General features: G+C 32.9%; 1 protein-coding gene across 2 annotated transcripts; it reads right to left on the bottom strand.

The window, feature by feature from the left end:
- Nucleotides 1-4085: 4085 nt before the first annotated feature.
- LOC117915646 (urease accessory protein F) lies at nucleotides 4086-10019 on the bottom strand. Of its 2 annotated transcripts, XM_034831265.1 has the most exons (4): nucleotides 9895-10019; nucleotides 7366-8072; nucleotides 7123-7191; nucleotides 4086-4362 (listed from the first exon to the last, which is right to left on the bottom strand). In XM_034831265.1, exons 2-3 carry the CDS (start codon nucleotides 8054-8056, stop codon nucleotides 7187-7189), a joined length of 696 nt encoding a protein of 231 aa, XP_034687156.1. In that variant the 5' UTR covers nucleotides 8057-8072; nucleotides 9895-10019; the 3' UTR covers nucleotides 4086-4362; nucleotides 7123-7186. The 2 variants fall into 2 exon arrangements, with proteins under 2 accessions (XP_034687156.1, XP_034687155.1); XM_034831264.1 differs by having other exon boundaries at nucleotides 7123-8072; nucleotides 9895-10018.
- Between the last annotated feature and the right edge of the window lie 1469 nt (nucleotides 10020-11488).

The following is an 11488-nucleotide window of genomic DNA, read 5'->3' as shown; positions in this document are numbered from 1 at the left end:
CTCACTCTTCAAAAATTTTATTACTCAAATTATAGGTCTACACACTTCCTATGATATATAGGTAGCTTTTGGAAATAGCATACTCTTATAAATCCAAAGCTTGAGTTATTTAGTTTCAATCACAATTGAAAACTACAAGAAAAGTTAGTTTGATAATGAATTGAGTACTTATCCAATAAGACTAATGTTATAGACAATCTTCTAGTAGTAGCAATACTAATCTTAGACATTAACTTCATTCTCCATCTAATAGTTAGGCTAAGACTCAAGTGCGATGCACTTGTGTCCATCAAGCCTAAGTCATTCACTTTGGAAGGCATCTCTATTGTTTTGTATAGCCATGAGACTATACTTACTAACCAATTTGATATCCTCAAAACTAAATACCATAGGGTTGATATATTGGTTCATTTATATTCCTCGAGCAAAGGACAACCAAACAATTTCAATTGATTCAATGGTGGAAAAAATGGTGCTAAGAACAATAGGAATAACTAGGAAATAAGATGATGAGATGGAGACAAAAACTCATCTTCACAACCAAAGTGTCGAGTATATGGGAAACTTGGACATGATACTACTCAATGCTTTTATTTCTTTGACAAATCTTATCAAGGTAGAAGTTTAAGCTAAATGTTAGTCATGATTGTTTCACCATACATAATACAACATAGTACATAAGCATAGATACAACAAACCATGTCATCACTAATCTTAATAATCTCAATATTTGATGTGAGTATGGTGACTTAGAAAAGCTAATAGCTAGAAATGGAGGAAGTATATATTAGGATAGAGCCTTAAAAGCATAAAATGATGTAGTAATAAACAATTTCATTAATATCATATTATGATTTCAATTTCAATTTACTATCATATTTATGCATTATATTTGTATTGAGCATTCTTATGGTAATGTAGAGACTAGAAAAAACACCCCTAAGTACATTTTTACCCTTAGAAAAGGAGCATTCTCATGGTTTTTGAAAAAACAAGTTGCAACATTATAGAGCATAGAAGCTAAATATATGATAGTGACTTGTACTACATTTCAGACAATTTGGCTTTAGAGGATGCCTAATGGGTTTAAGCATGAGCAAAAAGATCCTATAAAGATTTCATGTGATTATAACTTTGCTATTGTATTGACAAAAAATATAATGTTTTATGGTAAAGACAAATATATAAATACCAAGTTTCATTCTATTAAGAAACTCGGGGAAAATTGTGAAATTCGTCTTGAGTTTTTAGATGTGAGAGGTATATACTTTTACAAAATTATTAAAGATTGATGTGTTTGAGAAGTTGAAGATGATACTTGGTGTAATTAATGTTAAAACTTAGCTTAAGGAAAACCGTTGAAAATATTAATCTAACTTAAGTCATATTATAAGAATTTAGGAATATAAAAAAGCTATAATTACTATTTATTTTATAAATCATAATTTAATTATAAATTAGAGTTATAGTTATGGTCATTATTATCAATTCCCAAAAGTGTCTAGTGTTGGTTCCAATAATTCTCCCATAAAACAATAAGCTTAAACTTAATAAATTCTCTTGCAAATATTTTTTAAAATTATTTATTTTCTTTTGTTATTCATATAAAGAATGAAGAATTTGAAAATATATAATTTTTTAAATAATTTTTATCATATTTGATTCTGGGTAGAAAATCAAATAAGAGAATAGGTGGATTTTCAAAAGAGTCTAATCTTCACAAATTCTAAGGTTATGTTTGACTATTGGAAAGTATTAAGGAAAAAAACTATTAAGAAAAATGATTTTCTTATGTTTGGTTTCAACATGAAAAATATGTAAGAAATAAAATATAATTAAAATTAATTAAAAATTTATACATTTTTAAATTATTTAAACTTTATATAAAAAAAGAAAAATAAGTAAAATGTGTTTGAAATAACATATAAAATAATTTATTGAATTTAAATCTATTTTTTATTTTCCTTCACTTTTTTTCTACCACTTTTCCTCTTTTTTTTTTTCTCGCACTTTTCTTCACATTTTCCAAAAACCAAACATAGCCTAAATGTTTTATGAATGATTCACCCATTTCCAATTAGCATTATTAGACCACTTTGATTTTAACACTCTCTTGCAGTCAAATCCTGCAATGTGAATTAATACGAGTGAATCTTTTGTAGCTTAGACCTAATCACCTTCAATATAAAAGCCTATCAACTTCCAATTCTTTAGAATTAGGTAAGCTTCTACTTTCAGAAGAAAAGAAGTAAAAGTCTTCTTTAGAATATCCAAGTAAAGAATACTATTCTTTTTTCTTTTTGAAAATAATATTTTAAAAATGATTTGATAAAAGACATAATAATTGAAGGGACCACCCCCAAATGCACACATGGTAGCCTCGTAGAGCACTCCTCCATTGGACACTTGGCACGTCAACTCTCTGTCCGCATTCCCTCAGGGGGGCATGCGACACCCTTAAACTCATCATCCAGATGACCCCCACTCTCTTGTCCGGACGTCTTGTCCAAACACAGTGCTAGTGTCTTAAACAAAAGTCTTGGCCGCAAAACATGGGCCATCATTGTCTATACTACTAAAAGCATGCTCGACGAAATCCTTCTGAGTCACTTCAGGCAACCTGTCACAGCCTACACCCCGCCGCCTGTAGAGCGAAAAGACAGGGATGACAGCAAATCATCCCTCCCATAATTTCTGACAATCGCCTGCAAGGCAATGATGGCTCTGCCACGACCTTAGCACCATCATGACAAGCCAAAAGTCTTCCCACCATTAAGAGAGACAAAGCTGTTGACACTATAAAAGGTCCTTACACAATGAAAGAAGATAAGTGTTCTTACCCAAAAAAGGAGAACCCAAGAGAGAATAGAAAAATGTTAGAGATAAAGGCTAACAAAACCATCAATGGTGTGTCCGAACCCCTTGTCCGGACATCTTTTGCAGGTTGAATGAAGCGGGTACCATCTTCAGTTGAGGAGACGTGTCCATCTGGCAGCTGTAGTGGCCTCGGTGATACGAGACCTCAACAATAATGATATGGCCTTTTTTAAATTTTCCTTACAAAATCTACTTATCCAATGACATGACATGTGAGGAAAAACCAAAAAGGACTTTCCAACACAAATAAATCACATCCAAAAAATATGGACCTATGATTGAGAATTTTATCTAAACAATATAAATTATATATTTTTTAAATGATTTTATAAAAGATAAGAATAATGATGACATTTTTGTTAATTTTAATTAAATAAAAATCTATTTATCCAATGTCATTTCGGGAAAAAAAAAAATTCCTCCGCAAATAAATCAATGGTTGAGGATTTTATGTAAACAACATTGCCATCAAAGGTTAGGATGCCTCATATTTCTTAGAGTTTGTTGGGCAGTATTTCTATTTAAAATATTTTAGTGAAAATATTTTTTTATAAGTGTTTTTAGAAAAATCATCTAATGTTTCTCTAAAAATAAAATATTATAATTCAATATTATAAAAATCATCTATCAAGTGTTTTTTATTCTTAAAGATGTCAAATGCGTTTTTCTATTTTTTTATTTTGAAGGACAAAAAACTATTTTCAAAATAATTACCAAACATGCCCCTAATTAAAAAAAAAAAAAAAAAAACACTTTTTAGAATAAAATTAATTCATAAAATCACTATCACACAAACTTGTACTAAACCTTGGGAGGCTTTATATCTCTTAATCTTATATTATCTTACCTCAGGATGCCTAATATCTTTTAATAAACCTCAGGACGTCATCTTCCAAGTAACCTTTATACTCAACCCTTCGAACTCTCCATGAAAACCAATAGAAACCAAACCTTACGATGCTGACGCCAAAAGTAGCACCGACTAATACAGGGCATTCAACCAACCATAGGGATGGAAGCTAAGATCGAGAGCATTCACCCAGCTGGGCAATGGGCTTAATTCTATGTGATCTATGACAACTCTCAAAAAGGGTAGGAATTAGAATAAAGACAAAGATACAACTTAGTTGAATCCATTTAGTCATGTTTTCTATTTATGACTTTGTTATTTGCAAGCGCACTAGTTAAAAAGGGTCGATCCATGTTCATTGAAATAATTCATTTCAATTGGAACTCAGATGGAGAGACATGCAGAACACTTGCCATCTTATTCATACCACATTTCAACATCATGGCAAATACAAAAACCTACCAACGGTTCAAATACACTGGATGAAGCTCATTCGGCTTAAGAATCCAGAGCTGATCAACTTCTTCCATGAACAAAAAAAAATATGCAGAAAAGAACCAAGCATGCTCTGGGCAAGTGCTGGCGCCTCTAGAGAACATTCAGACACAAATCCATCCATCTTCTTCAAATGCATCCTGCACAAAATGAAACTACATTAGTAAGGAATTTTGTGTTATCCCTAGAAGGATTCATGATTATTCTCAAGAAAATTGGTCAACATTCAATACAAAATATTGAGCAACATTTTTCTAGTGATACGCAAAATATGACTCCCATTGCTTCATGCCTGCTCACTGAGGCAGAGACATCGTGAAAAACTCAAATAATGTATTGCATGAATACTGTAAGGTTGGGGGAAAAGATCAAGCTTTCCTGCTGGTAATACATAAGAGAGGCATTGCCACCATTTTGGTGCTCAGACATCATAGAAAGTCGGACAATTGGAGCACCTCATTTTAAGATCATATCAAATGGGACTTCAGAAAATCGGAGTACCCTGTGTAAGAAAAAACTATGTTGCTAAAGTAGGAAGAATGAGAGACAATTACTATTGCTTCTTTCTTTTAACTATACTAATCTATTGCTTGTCTCTTGCAACTAATCTTGTCATAACTACCTAATGTAATCAGACACAATTACAAATAAACACCTTCCTTTGTACTTGTTCAATTGCATCATATTCTTCTGAAAAACTTCTTCTGCCATCATACAGCATCAGAGCCCTTTTGACCAATGTCCTGACAAAGGAAACAGCTCCCTCCCCTCCCACAATCTGGGTAGTTCTTTCCTACTTAATTGAGCAAAGAGTCTCCCCCTAAATTGGTAGGAATATGGCCCCTTCTCAAATCACTTAGTGTGGGTTTAGCTCAGCTTATTTGGTTGCATTCCCTTCCACAAAACTGAGGTAAATGGCCTCCACGTCAAATTCTCCAGGCAAAATTCCCTTTCATCTAATTGGAAATGCAGGAAGGTGTGCTTCTTGGTTTGCTCCAATTCAAGGCCCTACTCAAATTCCGTAAGGGCATACAACCTTGGTGCGACAATGCCTAATTAAGTTGACAGCAAGGCCTGAGGCATCCAACATGGACAAGGTTGCAACTTGGTGGAGTGGATCCTCCCACCATAGGGTAATTAGGAACTGTTGAGAAACTTGGTCTGGTGGATAGAGCTGGGCACTCATGCGAAATGAAGGGAATCTGCAAATTGAGAGGGAACAGATCCTGCTAATATTTAAGGAACATGTGTCAGCATCCACATGTGATATTTCTCGTCAAAAGCCAACCTCCTGCCATGGTAGACCTTGATTCTCCAACTAACCATGTCTTGGAGACCTTCCACTGGTTGGCTTTATACCCATTGGCTAAGCAATCCCTTGAATTCCTATATAAGAAGCCAAAGGCCAAAGCAAGAAAACAACTACATACCTTTCAAGCTCCTGCCTCAGAATTCACTAAATTCCTAATTCCTCCATTCAGAGTTTCAATGTTTTGGATCTACTACCTCAATCTCCAACTCCCTGTTACCTCATGTTACTCAGATCTCCTCTCAAGCCCTGGATGATTCACATGTGCATGGCCAACCTCCTCCAAATAAGAACCTCGTATAAACAATCTATCAACATGAAAGGTTCAATCCCCAACCTTCTGTTTTCTGTTGTTCTTTCTTTTCCCCCGTTTCCAGCAATCAGTCAATAAGGTTCTAGATTGGGATTTATTTCCATCCCTACACTAATGGATTGATTGTTTAGAAAGGAATAAGAAAAGTAATTTCATTTTGAATTGTAAGTAGAATGGTCCACCAACACATTCTAGTATGATTTTTAAGCCACAACTTGTCTGGCTTTACAAATATGAAATTTTGTCTTAGTTTTACAACACCTCATACCTCTAATGTCGCCATCAATTAACACTAGTTCTAGCCATTTGGAAGCAAATTAAAAGCATGATACCTACATTAACGCTCATAGGTCTCAAAGGCCACATGTGAAGGCGCTGACTAGTTTTTCTAAACGGAGAAAGACATTTCACTTTGTCCTTGAGGTAAGTAGCTCAACCTTTTTCTTATCTGAGCACCAAACTGAGTATACTTCCAGTAAGTTACTTGACTAAAAATTACACATGTGCCAGATAGAATACATGGAGTCACTCGTTTAATTGTTGATATTCAATAGGTAACAATATCTAATGATTGATAAAATTTTAAGTAATCAACTTGTTTCAATAGTGGATGAGCAAAATTCTTCCATAATATTTAATCATTAAAAAGGAATCTATACAGAAAGAGTAATATACAAATCCATACACACCCAAATAGAAAAGGGACACATGGAGATGCAGACACTGGCCACACATACACACTTATCTACAGGTACATACATATACACATAGCAACAGAAAATAATGTCTACAAATAACAACTATTGGTCACTAAAATTTTCAACAGATTAAATTAGAACTTTTTGTGCTATTTCACCAATCTAAATTTGCCGGCCCCATGGCTTATTCTTTTCATCTCTTTTCTGTTTGAGTGATGGATTTGCAGTAGCATCTCATTTATTACATGATCTGCTTTTTGTGCATGAAGTTATATACTTCTGAAAAATTCTTTTCTGATGAAAGAATAAGTAAAAAAAAAAATTAACATTTTAATAGCTGTATTAACAAATAAAACCTGCATCTCAAACAATTATTAATTGTTAGATGGTAAATGATATCTGGACATAACATGGTAAGAAACTGTTGGATCTCCATCTTTTTGTTAACAAAAAAATACAGCATTCAACAAAGCAGACAACAATTTCCCCTTTTCAATCCATTGATAAATAAATCCAACTTATATATATATCTGACAAAATAATTATTTAAAACACCATTATCAGTATGGAAATCACTTACCTGCAAATAGAGGATGAAAACACATGCTTCAAGCATAATGCCACTCTTTATGGTCATCAGCTCCTCAAGCTGGAAAATGAAAGAAAAAAATTTGTTTTTGATTGACAACCACAATGCCATTCACTCAGAGCTTCAAAAACAATCAACTAGCTTCTGGCCTAGGAAGACTTCAGCATCAGCATAGAAGAACAAAGATTGACATTCAAGAGCAGAACAGCCTAGAAAACAAGTAAGCATGGCAACCTTGTACTGTGTCAAGCAAAGGAGCTGTTTGGCATGCTTCCTCAAATGTACGGTTCATCCATTTCTTTGACATTTCTTCAGCAGCAATAGCAATATCATGCTGTAATTTAGCTGCCCCAAGGGGTCCAATTAAGTTCAGCCTTGTTGCAGCAGAAATAACATCTCTCATTGTTATAAACATATAAGCCCTCTGAGAGATTCCAACATCCAAGCCAAGAAGTCCACATACAAGCCCAAAAATAGGAGCATGATGGAAAGCAACAGTCCCAGAGCCCAGAGAGTTACTTCTCATCATTTTAAGAGATGGCACTTCTGAAAACACAGTTGCAGCTACCCTCATAAGTGCTGATCCTTGAGCAATTGAGGCCTTTCGACCCACTTCATTTGTAAGTGTTGCATCCAACATTCTGTCAAGTTTATGCCATGTTTCTAAGTTTGGAGACATGTTTGCTGAATACACAAATGGAAGTAATAAGCTCCCCGTATTCTCCAACACATGGAGTACATAAGTTTGAAGATCTTCAGGCCCAGAGATCATGTGGGCCTGAAATGCTGCCTCAAGACCACAAGAATGGGCAAAGCCACCAGTAGGGAGAAGGGAATCAAGCAGTTGCCACTGGCTCCACTGCAGTAGAGCGTTTGTAGAAGCAGGCCCATGGCTCCCTTTGTCTATCTCCATAGGAACCTCCATAAAAAATGCAAGTACTCTAGCATGGACAAAGAATAGGGAAATGCATATATTTTGAAGAGTAAGAAATCATGGTAACAAAATGGGACAAGAGATCAGACTGAGTGGAGAAAATTTAGTATCAGATTGCAGCAAACTTTGACCCAACATCATATACCATGGTAACAAAATATTTTGAACAGTGAGAAACCAAGGTAGCAAAATGGGGCAACAAATCAGACTGAGTGATGAACATTCTAGCATCAAATTGCAGCAAACTTTGACCCTATAACATATACCATTTTCCTCTGGAAATTTTCCAAATATCTGAATGTGCAGAACATCACTAAACATAACATATAATAATAATTTTAGCACAAAACTCAAAACAAGCCCCTTGTAGATCACTAGAGTCCTGGTCTCACGGCCAGGAGTTTATATTAATGCTCTTTTACACAACCAGAAAACAAAAACAAAAACCCATCAATGCTGCAAGGGAGGTACCATTGGTCCATGCACCATCATGGAACATAATTAAGTCCGAATTGCAGAATTGAAAACAAGATGTCATGTTGGCCCTCTCTGTAATGTGAGGCAAAATGACATTCACAAAATATACTAATTGTGGCCTTTGAGCAATACCAAATTATTCCACTTTCATGGGCAGATGCTTAAAATGCTCATTCAGGAGGCTTCTAGACTTCCCTAGAATGGCAACTTGCCACCCCAATTCCTTAAACAATGCAATGTAAAGGAAAAGGAAGGCCATTGAAGAGCAGCCTCACACCAAAGAAACAAAAAAAAATTGACAATGGAAAAGAAAAGAAAAGTTGGAACATACAATAGGCAGCATGTTTGGACATGACATGGCTTGAAGCTAGATGTGGGCACATCAAGCTCCTACAAGCCATATAGTGTTCTACAAAATAGTACCAGCAGTGCAACCAATGGATCCATGGACATCGTCCAGCAAATATCTGATTCCAATTGGTAGAGTTATGGTGGAACTTTGAAACAATTAATACACGTATATCCAATTCACATTCCAAATATGATTCCATTTTAGTATGAATATGATCATGTCTAGCAAGCAAACAACCCAGTTTCCAGCTTAAAAGAACTTTAGGCCATTTTTGGTTCCCGGAAAATATCAGGAAAAATCCGAGGGAAAGAAAATGAGGAAGAAAAATAGAAGGAAAGGAAAAGTGAAAAAATAAATAATAAATTTAAAACTAATAAATTATTTTTATAGGATACTTTAAACTCATTTCACTTATTCCCCTTATTTAAAATCTTTTATGTAAAAATTAAATAATTTAAAATTACATAAGTTTCTAACTAATTTAGATTATATTTGATTTTCTTTGTATTTCTAAAACCCCCTTATTTTAAACCTCCTATGTAAAAATTAAATGATTTGAAACATAAGTTTCTAACTAAATTTGATAATACTTTATTTTCTTTGTATTTTCTAAAACCAAAAGAAATTATTTTCTGTATCAGATTTTTTTCTTTTCTCAGTACTTTCCGGAAATCAAACTAGCCTTACATAACTAAGAGTTTTTCATACTCCAGAGGATCAAAAAGGGGAAAAAAAATAAATCTCCCAAGCCTTTGTCATTTACCCCCTAACAACCCAAAAACCCCTCACTCTCCTCACTGAAACAAGCACCCATCAAAGGGAAATTCACAGGGATATGAAGACACCCAACATTAAATTATACCCCCAAATACCACCCATCAAAAATTCAATTCAAAAAGTGCATTCAATTTGGCACAACACACAACCGAACTCCCATATTCCAACAAGTTAAAATCAACTAGAAAGCACGAGATAGAAATTGTGGAGGATGAATTCTCACCTCAAGCCCCTCCGCAGAGTGAAAAGTTCAGATCAGTCGCTGCACAATCTGCCGATCAGGGAGGTTTGTTGTACCGGAGAAATTCAAACGAGGAAATGTCCTTGATATTGAAAAAGCCCTATGAAAAAAATTTTATAAGATAAAAAAGCAATTAAAACATTTTAAAGCCGCCTTTCACATCTCTTTTTTCAAAAATAGTTTTTTTCAAACAGTTTTTCAAATTTATTAAATAAAATTTTGTTTCGAAACCCTTTATCCTATTTTTAATATATTTTAAAAATAATTTTTATATCCAATGTATTATTTTTAATCCTTTTACATAGTTATATAATTATTTTTTAAAACATTCTCATAAAATAAATAAAAACAATATAAAACAATTTAAAAATATTTTATAAAAACAAAAAATAGTTTTCAATTTTTTTATTTTTTATTTTAAAAAATTGTTCTACCAAACAAGTCATAATTCGCGATTATAACAACTCTTAACTTTAAACTTATTATTAATTTGATTTTATTATGTCATTATTTTTATTTTTTGAAAAAATAATTGTTGTCTCTAATACATTATTATACTAAGTTAATGTTCAATTTTAATATAATTAAATAAGTCATTACATTAATTTAAAATAACTGTATTGTAATGACACTATTGCTAATTTTCATTCATAAACAAATTTTTCATTTTAAAAAATGAAATTTCTTAATTAAATATACCTCTAAATTGGAGTAAATATTAAGACTATGTTTGGTTTATTAAAATTTGAGAGAAAATGTAGAAGAAATAAAATAAAGAAGAAAAAATGAGTGAAAAAAAAAAAGGAAGATAAAAATAAATTTAAAATTAATAAATTATTTTTAATAGTTATTTCAAACTAATTTCACTTGTTTCAACTTATTGGTAAAAAGATTAAATAATTTCAAAATATATAAATTTTTTATTAATTTTCATTATATTTGTGGACCCCGTATTTTGCACTCATGTGTTTCTCACTCAAATGACACAACTCACTTTTTATTTTGAAAAATGATTTATAAAAAAATTTTGGAGTCGCCATTTATTTTTGTTTTATTTTTAAAGGGAAAAACAAAATAAGAAAAAAAAAACCGTAAATGTGACTCCTAAATGAAAAACGGATCTGTAAAAAACCAAATTTGGGTTTCGGGGTCAAGTCACTTATTGGAAAGGTACAATAAAACCGTAGCACTCATCTAAGCCCCTAAAATGAGTCTCTACTAATAAGGTGAAGCAAACGTGGCAATTAACTAGGAGATCAATAGATACCAAAATGATCATGGATCAAAAACAAGTCATAATAACGAATAAATAAACAAAGTGAGAGTGAGAACGTACCTTGGCAGCAAGTAATAAAGCGTTATCATAAAACAAAGTTAGTTCAAGTGTAAAATTATTACATGCATATCCAAAAGCGAGATCAAGCAATATTCATTAAGTATAACAGTTGACAATCAGAAGAGAAAACTTGAACTAACAAAGCCCAATTGATTTTGCATGAATTAATCCCACAAATTCCATTGTTTTGGAATTATGAAAATTGTCTTCATGCTTATTAAAAATCAAGTAAAAAAATTT

This window comes from Vitis riparia, chromosome 6 (genome assembly GCF_004353265.1).
Source record: "Vitis riparia cultivar Riparia Gloire de Montpellier isolate 1030 chromosome 6, EGFV_Vit.rip_1.0, whole genome shotgun sequence".
NCBI classification, from domain to species: Eukaryota; Viridiplantae; Streptophyta; class Magnoliopsida; order Vitales; family Vitaceae; genus Vitis; species Vitis riparia.
This window is presented reverse-complemented; position numbering and strand designations above follow the sequence as displayed.